Source organism: Centrocercus urophasianus, unplaced genomic scaffold (assembly GCF_019232065.1).
Source record: "Centrocercus urophasianus isolate 14NV4802_14NV808 unplaced genomic scaffold, USGS_Curo_1.0 seq_13, whole genome shotgun sequence".
NCBI classification, from domain to species: domain Eukaryota; kingdom Metazoa; phylum Chordata; class Aves; order Galliformes; family Phasianidae; genus Centrocercus; species Centrocercus urophasianus.
In genome coordinates this window covers 7,549,543-7,567,803 of record NW_024884475.1, presented here as the reverse complement: position 1 = coordinate 7,567,803, position 18,261 = coordinate 7,549,543, and the positions used below count along the sequence as shown (strand labels likewise).

At 38.7% G+C, this 18,261-nt stretch overlaps 2 protein-coding genes across 2 annotated transcripts in view; both read left to right on the top strand.

Annotated features, from left to right (window-relative positions):
• The first annotated feature begins 2,024 nt into the window (after nt 1–2,024).
• Nucleotides 2,025–18,261, top strand: part of POLN (DNA polymerase nu) — an 88,696-nt gene continuing 72,459 nt past the window's right edge. Inside the window, exons 1-5 of the mRNA XM_042811866.1 lie at nt 2,025–2,120; nt 11,862–12,005; nt 14,419–14,480; nt 16,269–16,727; nt 17,227–17,420. Of these exons, the coding sequence (XP_042667800.1) occupies nt 11,876–12,005; nt 14,419–14,480; nt 16,269–16,727; nt 17,227–17,420 (845 nt within the window). The 5' untranslated portion in view covers nt 2,025–2,120; nt 11,862–11,875. The remainder of the gene's footprint in view (nt 2,121–11,861; nt 12,006–14,418; nt 14,481–16,268; nt 16,728–17,226; nt 17,421–18,261) is intronic.
• On the top strand, nt 2,038–9,882 carry HAUS3 (HAUS augmin like complex subunit 3). The gene is made up of 5 exons (XM_042811867.1): nt 2,038–2,120; nt 2,299–3,810; nt 4,874–5,310; nt 6,925–7,150; nt 8,389–9,882. The coding sequence occupies exons 2-5, from the start codon at nt 2,899–2,901 to the stop codon at nt 8,653–8,655; spliced, it is 1,842 nt and encodes a 613-aa protein (XP_042667801.1). The 5' UTR covers nt 2,038–2,120; nt 2,299–2,898; the 3' UTR covers nt 8,656–9,882.

The window sequence follows — 18,261 nt, the reverse complement described above, 5'->3', positions numbered from 1 at the left end:
AACCCCAACCCTGCAACCACCTAAAAAGTAGTACAAAAGGAAGTAGCCTAAAGGCACCAAGAAGGCTTAAAAATCTTGCATTAGAAGCCCAGGTAAAACGCCTGATACAAATAGGAAACACTGTTTCAAAGCCTCCTGCATGACTCAGTGAGAGAGTAAAGGAGGCTAAGGTGAGGCAAATAGGAAAGACCAGAAAAACGTGGCATGTGAAACATAAACAGGAAATGAAAGCAGCTAAATTTAAGGATTGTCTAACAAAAGGTGCTCCAGTTGTTAGTAAAAACTTTACTTGATTCTAAACTCAGAAAAAGCCCTCACAAAAGGTCCTGCAATCATTGCTAAGAGGTGTTTGTTGCCTCAACAGGCAGAGTAAGCCAAAAAGCTGAAAAGAAAACTGCAAGTGTCATAAGGAAGTGCATGGGAACCAGAGCAGAAGGTAGGGTTTTGCTGCTACAAAATCTCTTGGCGCATCCGTGCCCTGAGGCCTGTGTGCATCTTGTCTCTTCATCTCAAGAAATGAGAGGGGAAAACAACATTTGCAGGAGGAAAATCAACTTTTTACACAGGTTGATGGTGACAGGACAAGGGGGAATGGTTCTGTACTAAAAGAGGAGAGATTTAGATTACACATCAGGAGGAATTGTTTTCGCTCAGAGCGTGGTGATGCCCTGGCACAGGCTGCCCGGAGAGCTGTGGGTTCCCTATCCCTAGACGTGCTCAAAGCCAAGTCAAGTTGGATGGGCCCTGGGCAGCCTGATGTGGTGGGACAACCAGCCCATAGCAGAGGGTTGGGGCTGGGTGAGCTTTGAGGTCCCTTCCAAACCAAGCCATGCTATGATCCTATGAAGAAATGCACAGCAACAATGTGGAAGGTGCAGAAAAAAGACAATTGAAGTAATCAAGCACTTCCTTGCAAAGGTCCAATTTTGCAATTCTTCATATTGCAGAGGACAAAGCTGATGGAATATTTACTTGTGATTTCTAAATTTTTAGGCAGACAAGAGGCAAGATAAATGCAGAGCCGATGTTCACCTAATCCTGCAGTGCTAGAGCCAATAGTCATTTGATGAAATGAAGGAAGCAATAGTTTTTTTTTAAAAAAAAAAAACACCAAAGAAAGTGTATTTTCAAAGCAGCAGCTAGTGAAGCTCTGGCATTCGTTGGCCTGCAAAGCTTTGGATGGCATCAGTAGGTTCAAAAAGGGATTAGACAAATTGGTGGTCAAGACCATGAAAAGATGAAAGCAGCAGACATGAGCAAAGCACCAACACAGTGCCTATGGGCTCTACAGGTGGCCAGGTCTGTGCTGAGCAATCCTCTGCTGTCACAGAGGACCGGTCAGCAGCACCGCTGACCCAGCCAGGCATTTCCAGTGTTCCCCCACCCAGCATTTACCGCCTGTTCGCATCACCAGCTGCCTCAGTATAATTTTCCCTATTAAAAACACTACAAAAGTATAAAATTTAGTTGCAGGGTTTTTTGTTTGTTTGTTTTCTGAGAGCAGCTTCACAGGCCAATTCCACTGCAAGCACGACGGCTCTACCGGCAAACGCCAGGCCCTCCTCTGCACTGCTCAGCTTCAGGCTGCGCACCGAACACCGCAGTCCGGTGCCGTTTGCTCAGCACCGAGCCGCGTTAAATGGCAGACACCGCTACCCTCCTTTTACGCTGGGGGACAGCAGGAAAGCCACAGGCTGCGGTACAGGGCTGCACACGAGCGGCCACAACGAGAACGGAGGCCGAAACCCGCGCTGACAGAACGCCACACCAGACACCTAACGGCCGCCTCGCGCGGGCAACCCGCCCGCATGACGTCACGGCGGCTTCCGGCCAAGCCCCGCGTAGGTCTGCCCCGTAGGAGCGGCGCGGCGCGCACGCGCCTCTGCGACAGGCAGGCGGCTCGCGAGGAGCAGATGCGCGCGTGCGCAGTAGGCTTCAGCGGATGGAGGCTGCGCGAGAGCGGCGCGCGGCGGGTGTTTTGACCGTTGGCGCCATAACGGCCGCCCGCCCCTCCCTCTTCTTCTCGCAGCCCGCCGCCGTTCCCTTGCCTCGCGGAGGGTTGCCCGAGCGCTTCTTAGTGCTGCGGCTCGTCCCGCCTGCCGCTGGGGCACCGCGCCGTGGTGAGTAACGCTGCCTGCTCCTCGTCCTGAGGGAAGCGGCCCCCTGCGTCCCGTCGGGGCTGTTGGTCTGAAGGCTGCCTTTCGGTGCCTGGTTGTGCCACAGAGTGCGTGCTCCGAGTGACCTTCTTGTAATTGCTTTGGTATTTGTATGGTAAAGGACTTCTTGCTCTATTTTCAGAGGGAAATATAAAGACGAAGCCTTAGAAGACAAGATTCTGTTCGCTGCTGAAGTAAAAGATACAAATGAGAGTTTGAGTTTTTGTTTGGTGTCTTCTAGCTTTATTTTTAGGGCAGACTGAAAGCTTTCCTCGTTTTGGAGGAGTTAAAACGACTTAAATTAAGGGTGTGGGAAGCTATCAAAGTGAGACACTCCAGCAGGGCAACGATGTGCGCGCTATTTGTGTGGATCTGTTAGTTTAGAATTAATGGTGAAATTCGACTTCAGTCTTAAAGTCACCTTCGCTGTGCAAAACGATATATTTTTGCAAATATTTGGGATGTAATTGTTGTCAAGAAACGTCTTGGTTATCAGATCAGGACAGGAATGCCCTAAGACATCCTTGAAATAGAAATTGCTTTCTGGTCTTACTAACAATTGTAGCCCATGGTAGAGTTCAGTTCTGTGGTGTGATCTGCTACTTTCACTTTCCTATGCACACACTTCTGTGTTAGAATACTGAGTATTCCCTTAAAATGACCAAAAAAAGCCCACGCTAGAATAATCCCCTAGAAATTTTCCACATATTTGAATCTTTTCTGCTTCCAAAATACTTAAATCATGAGCTGTGGGAAGGAGTTTGTGGAAATTCTTAAGAAAATTGGATATCCAAAAGCCGTTGAGCTCAATGGAGAGGATTTTGACTGGCTGTTTGAGTCTTCAGAAGACAAATCATTTCTGGAGTGGTTTTGTGGAACTGTAAATGAGCAGCATGTGTTATCTGAAAAAGAACTGCAAGATTTTAATAGTCTTCTCGAGTCTGGAAAGCCCATTTTAGAAGGAAATGCATTGGATGAAGCCCTTAAAACCTGTAAGCCAGCAGATTCAGGCAACAGACAAGAGAAGGAAGAGGAACTTAAGAAATTAGAGGATGAGTTTCAAACTCTTCAGAAAGTGAAAAGTCTTACAATCCATCGGCATAATAAGCTTCAGATGATGATTTCTGAAAACAGCAGCATGTTACAGACACTAAAAATCAAAGAGGAAGAAACGCAGAGAGATTTGAAAGAAGGTCTGGAACTGTTTACTGCAGCAAATAATAAGCTTAATAATGAACTGCAGTCTCTTGTGGATAGAGTCAAGAAATTGGCCTCTTTCTTCACTGCTTCGGCTTCAGAACAAGGATCAGGTTTGCATCCAGTGTTTTTTTCCCAGCTTTCCTTGGACAAGTATTTGTCTCAGGAAGAGCACTGCACTGCAGCACTTGCCTCATATGCAAAAAAGCATTTTTATCAGAGCATGTCAGAATTGGCTGAAAATTTGCACGAAGACAACTTTGAGCTTGCAGATATTAGCAAACGTGTCACTTGTGCTGAGACTACTGAAGCTTGTGGAAAGAGTCAGGAGATTGCCAGCCTCCAGGCAGCGTACATTTGTGCTCAGCGTCAGCTAATTGATTTGCAAGCTGAAGAAGAGAGCTTGAATTCAGCTATAGAGTGTGCAGAGAGCATGCTGCAATCCTCAAAGAGCAAGGTAAGTGGCAAATGGCTTTATAAGGTTGTAGAGTTTTAAACGGAGAGAAGCATGCTTTTGAATTATTAGTTCTACTGTTTTTACATAGTGGAATTGCACTTACTGAGGTTTTAGTTTTGTGCTTGTAAAGTGGCTCCAGTGACTAGGAGCTAGCTTAGGAGTTTTTTCAGTATGACAGAGTACCTTGAATTCTACATTCTGGAGTTTATTGCATTAAAAAACTGGTTCTTCGCAGTACCTTTCTAATTTTGTTAAACTCTGCAATTTCAAGTTATAACTGTCTCCATTGTTTTGTACAGTAATCAAAACCTTAACTTTAAATTTTGCTTATGGAGGCTACTGTGATATATATTCTTGTTAATATTTCCTATAGGGGAAAAAAAACCTCCAGGTTTTAGTTCAGTGACTTGGGAATTTATAACGTGGAGACACAATGTTGATATGTTTTAGATACCAAAACAATGAGTTGTGTCGTTGAAATCCCACAGGTGTCCCATCGAGTGATGGGCAGATGTGATATTTACGAATGTGAGGGATTTGTAAAAGAAGGAGGAAAATTAGCTTATACTGCAGTCATGGACTAACTTGAGGCATTACGTTGGTATGTTGTCATTTGTGGACAGGCATGTTGTGCTTGACTGGTTAGAGTCATTTGAAAAAGGTTAGTTCTGATGGGCAGTATTGATAGTCATCTGGCTAAATGTAAACTTTTTTGCATCTGCCATTTCAGTTAGATCTGGTTGAAATCTAGGTGTGAACTAAAATACAGATGCAGTTTTTCTGTGATGAAGTGTTTCATGGCTCTGCAGTAGAGCAGATTTAATTATTTCTCGAAATATATGCAATGCCTACCATCTTAAATCTGTATTTGCCTTGTATATTGTGAAGTAAGTCTGTAAAGCTGCTTGCAGAGTTCTCATTTAATTGTGATGATGCTTTGATCTTAATGTGAGTACATGATTCTTGTGTGACCTGAGGAAATGTGTTAGGAAAGCAGAATGAAGAAAGGTGAACAAAAATCTGAGGGAACTGTGAAGGGATTGATATGTTTTGCTTTATGCAGGGTATTGAAAAGCAAGAAAATGTCGAGGCCAAAATGTCTAGTTTAAATGATGAAATCTCTACGATTAAGCAACAGATAGCTGAAATAAACAACAAAGATCTGCCTTCCCTTCTGAAAGAGCATGCACAGCTGTTCACTGCGCCGGTGGTAATGGCTGCCCTGGATCGTGAGATTGCTCAGCAGGACCATTTCGCTTCTAAACAGGATGAGATCTGCAGCCATCTGATAAGACAGAAAGCGTCACTTGAACTTATTCAGCTAGCCTATGACACGGAATTGAAGAAACACAAAGACATCCACTGTCAACTTGAGAATCTGATAGAATCTCTGAAACAGAGCAGTAATGAGATGCAGCAGAGACTAGAGGTGTTATCTAAGCAAACTGAACTTGCAAAGCCAAGGAACGCCATTAGTTCAAAGGATGATTTCTCTTGTAGGTAAGTGTTAAAGTGAACCTTGACTTTTTTTTTTTTTTTTAATTAAGTTGGGAAGATGTAGGTAAGCAAAGCATTCTCAATTGTTATTAGTTACTTGCCATAGCTACTTAATGTTTGAAATTCTCCAGAATTGAAGCTTTCAAGTTATGAGATGTTAACATTGCCAAAGCATTTCTAAGCAATATTGAGAATGTAATGAATGTTTAGCAAAATCAGACATCTTGAAGGCTTTTCCAGAAGTGCAGGTGCAGAGAGCTGTTAGTAGCAGTAATATCCCAGGCAATATCCATGGCCTCATCTGCTCAGCCTACAAAACTCTCTATGTGATGGAGGAGAGGAACAACTCCTGGGATGTAAGAAATGTGTTTAGCTCATTGGTACTGCTTGACTTGCCACCTGCATCCTGTTGCCCATATAGGACTTTTTTCACCATCGAAGTGATTCAGTCTTCCTGTATCTCAGGTGGTACAGTAGGATGTACTGTGTTGTGGTCACTTCGAGGTACCTAAACTTTTTCATTAGGTGTGTTCTATAATTATAGGTGATATTAGGCTTTTACCCCTTGTTTAAACTGTTGAAGTGGCTTTTTTAGTAGCTGACTGATGATAATTTAGTCTTGAGCAGTGAATGGCAGAATCAGGTAGGATTCATTTTACCCAAGTTGTGTCTGTGTTGAAAAGCTGTAACGTTTTATTATTGAGATTCTTTGTGACTAAGTAACAATGTTTATTGACTGCTTGTTTGGTTTTTTATTCTTTAAAAAGGCTGGCCTTGTTGCTCATGACAGAGTTGTAAATCCTGAGTGGTTTATGAGCAGTAGATGAAATAAACTCAGTTACCTTTGAAATAGTGCTTCTCTCCCTAAAAGCACTCTGATACCTAATTGAGGCTCAATGATTCTCCAAATTCTGGAGACTTTAATATGCAGAGGTGGCAGTAGCAACTGATCAAGTTAGCAGCAGTGAGAGAAGTGACTGTTCCTGATGTAGTGTTAAGTTATGGTTCTGTTTAGTTATAGCAAAATATTGCTGTCTTTTGCATGACTCATAACCCAGTGTAGAATTCCTTAGTGGTCTTTCCATAGATAGAAAGCAGTAAGTTTTAAAATTTCATAAAGATTTTTTTTTTTTAATTTCTCACTGGCCATGGAGTTCTGGCATTTTCTCAACACTGCTGTCCTTGAAGTGTAGGAAATAGTTTGCGAAAGAGTGTGTTGTCATCCTCTTGAATGAGTTGGCATCGTTATTAAAGTCACAGTTAATAAGAACATATTTCACTGCTGTTGCTTGCCATTTGGAATATTTCGGAGTCCTGTGGATCACTCATGACCTATGTACATATCAGTGGCAGATACAGCATTATATCAGCAGTACTCTTACAACTTATGTACTTTGCTGGTCCTCAATCTAATTTAGAATCATGGAATTATTAAGGTTGGAAAAGGCCTCTAAGATCATCTAATCCAGGCATCCACCTCCCACCAGTATTGCCCACTAGACCATATTCTGTAATAACATATCTACATATTTCTTGAACTTCTCAACATGAAGTTGAGATAATGCCAGGAATGCTAAGTAACTTAAAAATGCTTGTGTCTAACTTCATTTGTTCCAGGCTCTACCAGCTTTTGGAAGGAGAAAACAAAAAACAACTGTTTAAAACATACAAAAACCTGGAACAGATGGCTCAGAAATTAAATCAGGATTGTGTGACAGCAGAAGAGCAGCTAGCAGTGTCTTCTCAGGAGCAGTCTCTCTTGTTGTCCAAACTGGACAGTGATGTAAATGCTCTTCGTGATGCTCTGTACTGCGGAGGAAATCAGATACTACTCACCAGTCGGGTATGTCCTCATGTCGTCATTAAATGATTGTATCCATGCCTGTTGTGCTCTTTTACTGAGACAGGTATAAGGGCTGTAGGCATAAAATGGCCACAACATGTCATCAACAAACTTAGTAGCGTAATGATGATGGGCGGGTGGTGGTGTTGTTCTTAGCAAGTGTGGGATTTTGCATAGGTTGGCAGGGAATAATTTATTGGTTTTTGAAGCAATGGTGGCATCTAACACTTATTTTTTTCAAAGGCAGTTACAGTCATGTATAGGTTTATGGTGTGGAAAATGTCTTCTGGCTATGGTGTCACAGGAAAATTCATATAAATATTCACCTGAATATAATGGTCTCGCCCCTTAAAATGGTCTGGCTGTATTGGCTCATATGTAGGAAGTAAGAATTTTGGGATTTTTGAAGGATATTTTTGTAGGACAATTCTATGACAGAGCTCCTGGATGGCTTTTGCAGCTGCTTTGGAAGGGGAATAAGGTTAAATGCAATTTTGTTATAGTAAGCAACTATAGATGTCTGAAAAATGCAACAGAAGCCTTCACTTGTTCCACAATCCTTACTTACATGCATTAGAAAATGAATGAATAATATATAATTAATAATATTTGACTCTATTCACAACATACATAACAGTCTTACAAATAAATTATTCTTTGTAATTAGAACAATGCCTTCTTAGGGATTAAAGGTTTTTGCCTCCATCAGTGTACTCTTTATTGCTCCAAGTGACTTAAAACAGTGACACATTTTTCTATTGGTATCAGGAAAAATAGTTCTTATAGGGAAATAATGTGCAAGTAGGTAACTAACCTGCCTACCCTGAACTATCATAAGAATGACAATTAGGAGAACTGTATTTTGCAGTTATCTCATATTAAAATTAAATTGCTTTTCTGTTTGATTTTTTTCCCTTTTGACTAGTAATGAAGACATGATAGGCAATGTTGTTCAACCATCTATATAGTTGGAGGACAGGTTCTTACAGTCTTAATTCATCTGTTTTAGTAAGGAAGGAAATTAAATTACATTTTCATAACCTGATGCAGATACATGCAGATCCACAGCTACATATACAGGATTTATCATACAATATTGTTTTTAATGATTTTTCACTTTTTTTTTTTTTTTAAAAAAAAAAAAAGGCTTCCAAAAGCAATTGAACTAGAAATATGAAAGTCTTTTGGTGTATTAATGATACAAAAATAACATTTTTGTGTTGTCTATCTTTTGTTAGGAGCTTACTGAGCAGTTTCATCAACTGGAAGGTGATTTAAATAAACTAAATCAACTAATTATGGATCTTACTGCTGATGTGAAGTCAAAGAGAAACTTCTTAGCGTCCAATAAGCTGCATCAGATGGAAAGAAACTTGTATGTGTATTATTTCAAAGATGAGAACTACTTGAAAGAGATGGTGGAGAAGCTTGAACAGCAGTCAGAGGCTAAAGCCAGTGCTCTGGAACATGAGAATTTCACCACCAGTAAATTCCTTAATACTTAACCTTCAGTGTATTCTGAAGATAAAAAACCATGTTAATGTAAACTGTCTACAAGTTTATGGAATGATAAGTATTAGCTTATCAAGGTGAACGTTTATCTGTCATTGCAGTGTGTGTTTAGCTGCCACAGTTACCATGTTTGGGTTATGTGCTGCTTCATGGCTTTGGCATTTGGTCATTCGGTTCAAGTTCTTCAGTATTAATTAACATATTGGTTGCATGAATGAATTGCACACACGTTGCTCTTTTGCTAGGCTGCATGTTGATTTCCACTTTGTGCAGCATAGAGCAAAAGAAAGCTTCAAACCCTTGGGATTGGTTTTCTTGCATGGTAAGAAACTTCCAATACATGAAGTAAAGAGGGATTCCAGATTTTGGAACATAAATGGTAATGTGCTTCCTTCCATAGAGGAAAGTTCTCCAAGGCAGAAATGATACGATTCTGCTTTACTTAGTTCTCTAAGATTTATTTTCATTATATAGAAATGTACATAAATATGTACCAGAATCTGTTGGCTGTTTGACCACCGTGTCATCGCTTCATTTATGCCTTCTCTGTAGAAATTAGTCCCCACTTATAGCAAACTTCTCAAAGTGAGAGCTTTCACCTTTTAGACTTGAACATTTTGGGGATATCTTTACACAGTATTTACTCTCTGATTTGTGTTGCCAGGCATTTGAATGATGTCTTCATACTCCTGCACAGACTGGTATTAAGACTGCTTATCAAATTTTTTGTGTAGGCTTCCTTTTAGACCAATGGCACTAAATATGATTTTGTAGTATAAAAATACTCCAGGCTCTTGTTTTCTGATCAGCTGTACTTACTTTCAAGTGTTGCACATATTGATGAAGGCTAGTAAATTAGCTTCAACTTCAGTAGTAGTATTTCAAAAAATATTTTGGCTTCAAGCTTTTAATGTCTACATTTATGTAACTTATTCTTAAATGTTTAATTTTTAGCTTATTGGTTTGATGTCTTTATGCCTAGTTTTCATGCTGTTTAGATCCATATGTTGTTTGTTATTAAATTTAGTTCAGTGCTGTCAATATTTGTGGCATATCTGTATGTTAGTATATGTTCATGAATGGTGTCTTGTTTATTTTTAATCTTCTGGGTTCTCATTTTGATAGGCTCCAGAGTTTGAATCTGAAGACTACTGCTTCCCTCTATGGGAAGTTAGGAAATATTTTTATCCTTCTGTAAGAAAACGATACAAATAATAAAAAACAATTTTTAAAAAAACAATTTTAAAAGTTAGGAGAAGACTATGTTCCTGGCTTGTGGAATGTCTGGAAAAAGAAAATCTTACTGCTATCTTCTTGCTTAGTATCAAATTGCAAACCAGATTTCACTGTATAGTGCATTATTTTGTTTGACAAAATAGTGATTTTTTTTTTTTTTTTTTTTTTCTGGTATCTTTTGTTAGATTCCATGAAAGTCAGTTAGATTTTTCTTTTATGGCTTTGCATCATGCAGTGTGGCAGTACATAATTTGCAGGGGTTATGACCAGAAGTATCCTGTGACTTCAAAAATCCCTCACTGTTTTACTCTGCTTAAGGTTCTTGAGCGCTGTGCTGGAGGTTGGTCATGTGGTGTTTTCATTTTTCTTTCTCACAAGCGAGTTTAGAGATGCTCTTTGTCTTCTACATCTACAATTCAAGCTATTATGAAAGCTTTAGATTATTGCATACACAAACTGAGACAGGATTACCTCTTTGGAGCTAGATAGCTACTGGACAAAACTTAATGTGGCTTGATGGCTATTCCTCTTTGATAGTTTTTTGTGTTTGTAAGTAATTTCTTGTACAAGTTAGACTGTAAGCAATCTGCGTGTGATCTTGAACTAAGAAAAATATTTCTGTGTAAAGAAAAGGGTGTATTGTTGATAGTCAGACTTGACCTGAAAGGCTATTTATACACAGAACTTAGTAAAAGAAGATCAGAATAACGTATTTGTATAGGAATTAAATTACTTAACAGCAGTTCTTGGTGGAGAATGTACTATCTTGAGTCCTTTGGAAATGTTGCGTGCATACCTAGTGTTTGTGGTAAGTTCTGTGCTTTGTACTGATCTAGCTATGTGAAGTCAAGCCGTCTGTCAGTATGGGTGCCTTGTCTCTAGTTCTCCCAAATGCTTTTTTATCTAGTGGCTCCAAGTATTTTGTATGTATTGTCTTGTAGCCATACTCTACAAGTGGAAAAGCAGCTGCTTTTGGAGAGGGGAGGAAAGAAAGGGTAAAATTGAGAACATCAGTAGCTGTGCTTAAAACTTGTAGAGGCTTTAGACATGACTGACTTTACACTGACCAATGTAGTCATGTTAATACTTGACTATGTAAATTATACAGAACTTATGAAATAGAAGGTTTTTTGTATGCATGTTTTCTAAAACTGTATCACTGATCTTTATGCATGATGATAGTAACTCTTCTTTCATCACAAGTTGGTGCTGTTCTGACAGTTAGATCAAGAAGAACATCCATGAATTAAAACTTGAGGACTAACAACAGTAAAGTTGTACATATGATAGATATAGGTAAAGTTGTGCATATGTTAGATATAGGCTAGATTGAACGTACTGGGGGGAGTATTTTCAACAGTAATAACAGAGTAATCCTTGTTTGTCAGTCTCTTATTAGAAGTTAGCTGTACTTAAGACTGCATAATTTTTAGAAGGACAAGGGGAAATGGTTTTAAGTTGAGGGAAGGAAGATATAGGTTGGATGTCAGAGGGAATTCTTTACAGAGAAGAATGGTGAGATACTGGAACCTCTGGAACCTGATGAGGCTGCCCAGAGAGGCTGTGGATGCCCCATCCCTGGAGGTGTTCAAGGCCAGGTTGGATGGGGCCCTGGGCAGCCTCGTCTAGTATCAAATGTGGAGGCTGGTGGCCCTGCATGTGGCAGGGGGGTTGGAGATTCATGATCCTTGAGGCCCATTCCAACCCTGGCCATTCTGTGATAATTTTTATCAGTGTACTAAAACACTGTATTTCAAGATGTTTCACTTTGTAGGTTTTGTAATTGCTAATTTTTATTTGCAATACTTGAGAATACTTTAGGCATGTCAGGGAGAAAATCTATTAAGGCAAATGGATGGCTGAACACAGTCATTGTATTTTGTCTTTAACTTAAACAGAATTAAAGTGCAGACTGGTTTCTGACTGATACAATGCATAATTCGTATGTGTATTCTGTGTTTAGGCTTAATCATAAAAATGGAGCATTACACATCATACATAGGATGTGGGATTTCTGAGGTGCCTTTATCTGATACTGCTCAGAGGATTATGTCAGCTTTGCAGTCTATTCCTACAGGAGTTCAGACTAGCAGAAAAAATAATCAGAGTGAGTATTGGCCTTCTTAACCGTCTCTCTTTTCAGCTGAAAATCTGAAATGCAAGCACACAACACTGAACCTCAGGAATTAAGAAATAACTGTAGTATTTGATGTGTCTTTCCTGGTTAAATATCACTGTGTGAGTGCAGGAAACTGGGAGGTTGCTGTTAGCCTGAATTTTACTGTGTTTTTTTCCTTCCTAACCTGTAGTAATATAGATGAGAATTTCTTAGCGTTAATTAACACTGTAAATGTGCATCAGCTTGAAACTCTACTAGATACTTGCAGTACAGGTGCTGAAAAATTAGGAGAAGCCCTGTGAACTCTCCAGGCTCTTCCCAAACATGCTCATTACCAGCTCACTCTGTGCAATTCTAGGGGAAAAAGTGAATGTAAATTCCAGAGGTAGAGCGAGGTAGATAATGTTAATGGTGTGTCAGCACTTTTAGACTCCAGCTTTTGCCAAGTTTGAAGGCTAGGATGGCTTTCTACTGCCATCTGGTGATACTTCCTAACAAGGCAGGAACTGAAAAGTTGTATAGCCACTTGTGTATGTCTTACTGAATACTGTGTGCTGAAGGAGAGAAAATAAACCTTATTTTCTCAGGAGGATGAACTTGTTAAGAAAAAATATCTAGATATTTTAAGCAGTTAAGAGTACTGAATGCAAAATCATGTTACTATCATTGTAAATTATAATCTTACTATTGTGGAAGAGTGAATTTTAGGTTCGGTTTTCTTGATGCATCCCACCAGTTAGGTATCTTAACTGGAGATAAATAACAAATTATACGGTGTGAGATGCCTATAATATTATAAAGTAATGTGCTTAGTTTCTTCTGGGGAAAGTAGTTGTCTTTTAAAATGCTTTTTTAGTCTTTTAAATACAGGATCCTGGTTTACCTAGTCAAAACGTTATTATAATCAAACAGTTTCAGTGAAAGCAGTATGTTAGGTTCAGAATTTCTTGCTGCTGGTAATGCAAGTTTTGTAGCAGAAGTCAGCAGGATTTCTGGACCAGCAGTTAGAAAGGAATATGTGTTTTGCTCATGAGTGTTTTTTGGTTTCTTTTTGAATTGCTAGGCAGTAGAAGGATCTAGAGGTAAGAGTTCTAATTACAGACTGCAGAAGCGCATATTTCACAGAAGTTCTTTTACTGTGCTCACTGGAATTTTAAGAGCTGCTTGCCTATTGCCCTTCGTTCTTTTATTCCAGCCTTCTTTTACTTCTCTTGTTGGGCTCCTGGGTGGTGTTGAGGGAAGGAAAGGAGAAGGCACATCTTAACTTTTTCATTCATGCTGTGCAAAGTCCTGATGTTACAAAGCCTTCCTTAAACTTTCAGAAGAACTCTAGGCTAAAATATCACTGGTAATTCAGAGGTGCTCAGGTTAGCAACTATGCTATGGGCTGGGGTTCTGTCTTAAACCCAGCACTGAGAGCCATCCTACTCTGTGCTGGTCATGACTTATGCTGGTCATGACTCACCTTTCTGTCAGTTTGATCAGTCTGAGTTTTCCATGCTCTCTCTTCTTGTCTGGTCTTAAAATACCCATTCTCTTGCAAGGGTGAGCAATGTGGTAAGAAGTAACTTCTCAATGGAGTGTGGTCAATTTATTTTTTTTCTAGGCCATATGCAAAGAAAATATTTTATTGAAGAGTATTTCTGAGAATAGTACTACCTAACAACATGTTAAACTATTTATAAATATCGTTGTTTGTGAGTATCTGGAGTGTGGAAGTTGAATGGATGGGGCTGGGCTCTTCACAGGTGTTCAGTGTCAGGATAAGGGGCAACAGGCAAACGCTGTAACACAGGAAGTTCCATACAGATACGAGGAAGAAACTTCTTCACTGTGAGTGACAGAGCATTTGAACATGCTGTCCAGAGAGGCTGTGGAGTCTCCTTCTCTGGAGATATTCAAGATCTGGATGTCTACCTCTGCAACATGCTTTAGCAGGGTTTTGGACTTGATGATTTCTTGGAGGTCCCTTTCAGCTCCTGTGATTTTGTGTAAACTGTGGTATATAGTGTCTTTTTTTGTTGTTTTTATTGTATGTGCCCCTAGCTTTGCTTTGACAAAAATTGAATGTGTTTTGAAGGATGGCAGTATGTATGCTTACAATATTACAGTAAAGTGCCTTCTGAGTTCCCTAGAAAATGTTTTCTTCTTTGTAGTGAAGTCGAACTATTTTTTTTTTTAAGGGAGATGGAGCATACTTTTGTGTATGCATGTTTCAGAACCTGCAGGGCCATTTTAAACATGAATTGTGTCGGTCTGAGGAAAACATCTGCCACAGAAAACTTAATAGCAGTTGTTTTAACTTTAGTAACAGGGTTGGTAATCTAGCACTCTATAAACCAAATTATATGCTCTGGTCAGATTCATTTGTGCTATAAAATATTTTTTTTTTTTTTTAAAGGTAAAGAGAAGACAAAGGAAGATAAACTAGGTGATAAGGATGCAGGTCTGAAAAATGAAAAGGCAAGCACGTTGTAAAATACCACTAAAAAAAGTGACTGTTTTATAGAAGACTTGAAGTTGTTATTGACTAGATCTTCCATAACAAACTGTGTTGCAGTACATTGCATACATTTGTGGTTTAGATAACCTTAATCTTATTTTGCACTTGCTATCTATTTGCCTTAGAGAGTCTTGGCCCCCTCTTGCTCTGGTTATAAAGTCTTCTCTGACAGATTGACCAGAAATAAATGTGGAATGTTGCCAATTTTGGGTAGCTAATGTAATTTTAAAATGTTCTCAAACCTCTATGACTGAATAATCGCTAGCATGTGAGAATACCTTGCAAAATACTGGAAAAAGCTTTTTGTAGCAGTAGTGAAGTGGCTTATGTTTTGTAAATTACCCTCTCATCCATAACTAGCTCATATAATTCCCACGTGGTCTAGAACAGAACCATTAAATATTATATCCTCTCCATAAGCTGTTCTAAATTAATGCATCATTCTGTCTACTGAATGTCCTTAGAGCAGCTGTGTGGGTGAAAATTAAAATATTATTTTAGTATCCATCTCTGGTGCTCCCATAGGCTGCTACTAGGTGTTTCACAATCAAAGTGAGCTGGTTCACAAGAAAAACGTCTGCAAATTGGGAAGCTTAATTTTTCTGTTGAATCATCTCTCTGAATTTATTTAATGTGTGTGCAGGTACGCATAAGGAAGACATCTTTTACAGTGAGGGTGGTGAGACCCTCACACAGGTAGCCCAGAGATGCCCGATCCCTGGAGACTTTCAGGGCCAGGCTGCACCAGGCTCTGAGCAACCTGATGTAGCTGTGGATGTCCCTGTTCATTGCAGGGGAGTGGGACTAGATGGCCTTTAGAAGTCCCTTCCAACTCTGATTCTAGGTGCTAATCCAAGAATGGAAATGGCTAACTGGAACAGTCGCAACTTGGGCTGAGGTTGAGGTCTATTGAGTTAGTCAAATGATTTGCAGGTATTAAAACTGAAGCCCTATCCCAGCTGCAAATCCTACAGCCTTCCTTACTCCAACTCTGGTGACTATTGCACTTACTGCAAGTCCATCTAGGAGTTTTGGCATGGGGTAGCTTACTGCAAATTTAATTGGCTCTTAGATGGGCTTGATGAGAATGATTTAAGCCATAGATGAATGTAAATAGTAGTGAAAACCCATCCTGTAATGTTGAGGAGATAAATTTTGACTCACCACATTTAGCAAGATTATTCTACATAAATTATGGAACTACATCTTCTGACTTTGAAAGCCTGTTATTTACTTCCAGCTATGTCATTATTTCTAGTAGATGATTGGTTCTTCCCAGAAGCTGCTGCTGCTGCTTTGTGGTTAATCATTGTTCACCTCTATTATTCTGACTTGATAATTAAATTTGTTTTGTTCCTATTTTTGAAGTTTTAAAAGATAATTACTTACTGCTGATTCTATAATTACTTCAGTGTCCTAATTCAAATTCTGCTGTGTGTTAAACAGTAAAAACTTGTTGCAGTTTGACTGGAGAATACACTTTTAGTGTGTTAGCTGTCTGTCTACAGTTCTTATATATTCATATTTATATATATTTATTTATATATATATATATATATATATATATATATGCTCTTTGGGCCTATAGTTTCCTTAAATCGGCTCTTCTTTGATGTTATCACTAACGTTTTTTTTCTGTAGAGCATCACATCCTGAAAAGCTAAGCTAAATGAACTCATGTGTGTTTATTTTTGTGTCTCCTAATAAGTTGAACAATTGGTTCACTGAATATTTTCTGATTTTTCCAGGAGATCAGTGATTCCACAGTTGCCTTATTAAAATCATCTGCCAGCTCTGAAAAAAGTACTGCTGGTGATGCAGTCAGGATGGCACATACCAAAGAAATCCTGAGCTTCTACTGGGAATTAGGCTCTACTGAATGGGGATATAGAGAAAGAAACCTTACAGTAGAAGAAAGAAACATGGCAGATGGTGAAAAGAGTTTAGTTACCCCCCTTAAAAGAAAGCAAGAGGTACCTACGTATTGTTTGGGAAAAAAAAGATTACTTGTTAAGAAACACATTTCACATGAGAGGAGGTATAACTGGACTTCCAGACAAGCAGAGCATTCTGAGAATGATTTTTGTGATATCAGGAGTTTAGGATATGAAGAAAAAAGAGAATTGATTGCAAATATAAAAGAAGCAGTGGCTTTTGTAACTACCATGATATTTCTAGATGGTTCTTCACAGCTCAACTCAGAGCAGGTTAGTGAACTGTGGGTTTTTGGTGACTGTTTTGCTGAATTATTTGAACTGTGCATGTGGCTGGTTAATATAAAGCCATGTTCATTGGGAGGGTGGAATCTGGAGCAGTTTAAAATATTCTTGCTTACCAAAATACTAATTTATGATGAGATAAATCTTCATACTTCTGGCTGCCTTTTATTCTTAGTTACCAAATAAAATCTAAAGAAACTGGAACCTCTTGGGCTAAGCACTCATTAGCATACATCAAGCAAGACTTTAAATATTTTTTTCTTCTTCCTACCTTGACTGTCACAGTAGTTTGTTGGGTTTTTTTTATTATTATTATTTTTTTTTTTTTTTTTTAAGGATGAAGCATTTGCAACCTTCTTTATTATGTCGATGGTGTACACAGTAACTATTCTACCTTGTAGTTTGCATATTGTAAAATACTTGGGAAATTTTTTTGGCATTGCATAAGAGATCTCAGAGGAAACACTGTTGTAATTATGCTTAACAGAACACCTTAGCCTCGTCAGTGAAGGGAATTGTTGTATTAGTGAAGAGTCGAACAGATCGCCTTTGCTCTCTCAGTTTCTCTTCAACTGCCAGTACTTGGAGCACTGCTAGTCCGAGTGATAAATTCATTTATTTGGAAACTGAATGCTCTTCCCTTTGGGAGCAAGAAGAACAGGCTCACAACAAATTTGCCCGGTAAGAGCATGTAAGAATAAAGCAACATTCTGCTTTTTGGCAGCAGTGATATTGATCACTTGATTTCTTTGCAGGAGGAGGCTGGGATTATGATAATATTTAATATACTAATACACAGTCTTTAAGTATTATATGAATTTATAGTATTAATATATTCACCTAGAAATGCTGTAGGAATGCCCTACAAAGCTATGGCTCAAAAAACATAAATCTCAAATCTCACAAGATTTTTCTTTTTGTATTTAATCTTCATTTCCTCCCTGTATTTCTTACATAGTAATCCTAGAACATGATTATTATAAATAGCCTTTTTGACCTCTGGTAATATTTTTAATTTCAGAGCACAGAAAGCAGTAGGCTTTTAAGATGACTTTGAGATGTTGAATGAGATTTTCTTGTGATCCAGTAACAGTGGAGCATACAAATTACAAAAGCATTTTTTGCATCTGTTTAATGGTTGGGCTAAATTTTTCAAGTTGGGTTTTAGTTTGAACTTCCACTTAGCATAACAAAATCCATTTTTATTCCTTATTGACTTTGAAGTAGTATCCCATTATGGGAGGAAGTAGATTAATTTTTCACTATAATAGTCACATGATAAAACTTCTTCATGATGCTTTATGAATTTCAGTAATAACTGATTTATTGTAAACAACTCAGTGTTAGGATTTAAAGTACTTCAAAACAACAAAAACTCAAGAATAAACAAGTTACGCGTTCTAACTATAGACTTTTTCTAAATGCTTATATCTTCCAAGAATGGTGAGGTTGTTTAATAGTGATTCTACAATATACTCAGAAATACCTTATGACCTAGAAAATTTCAAATAAAATATTTTAA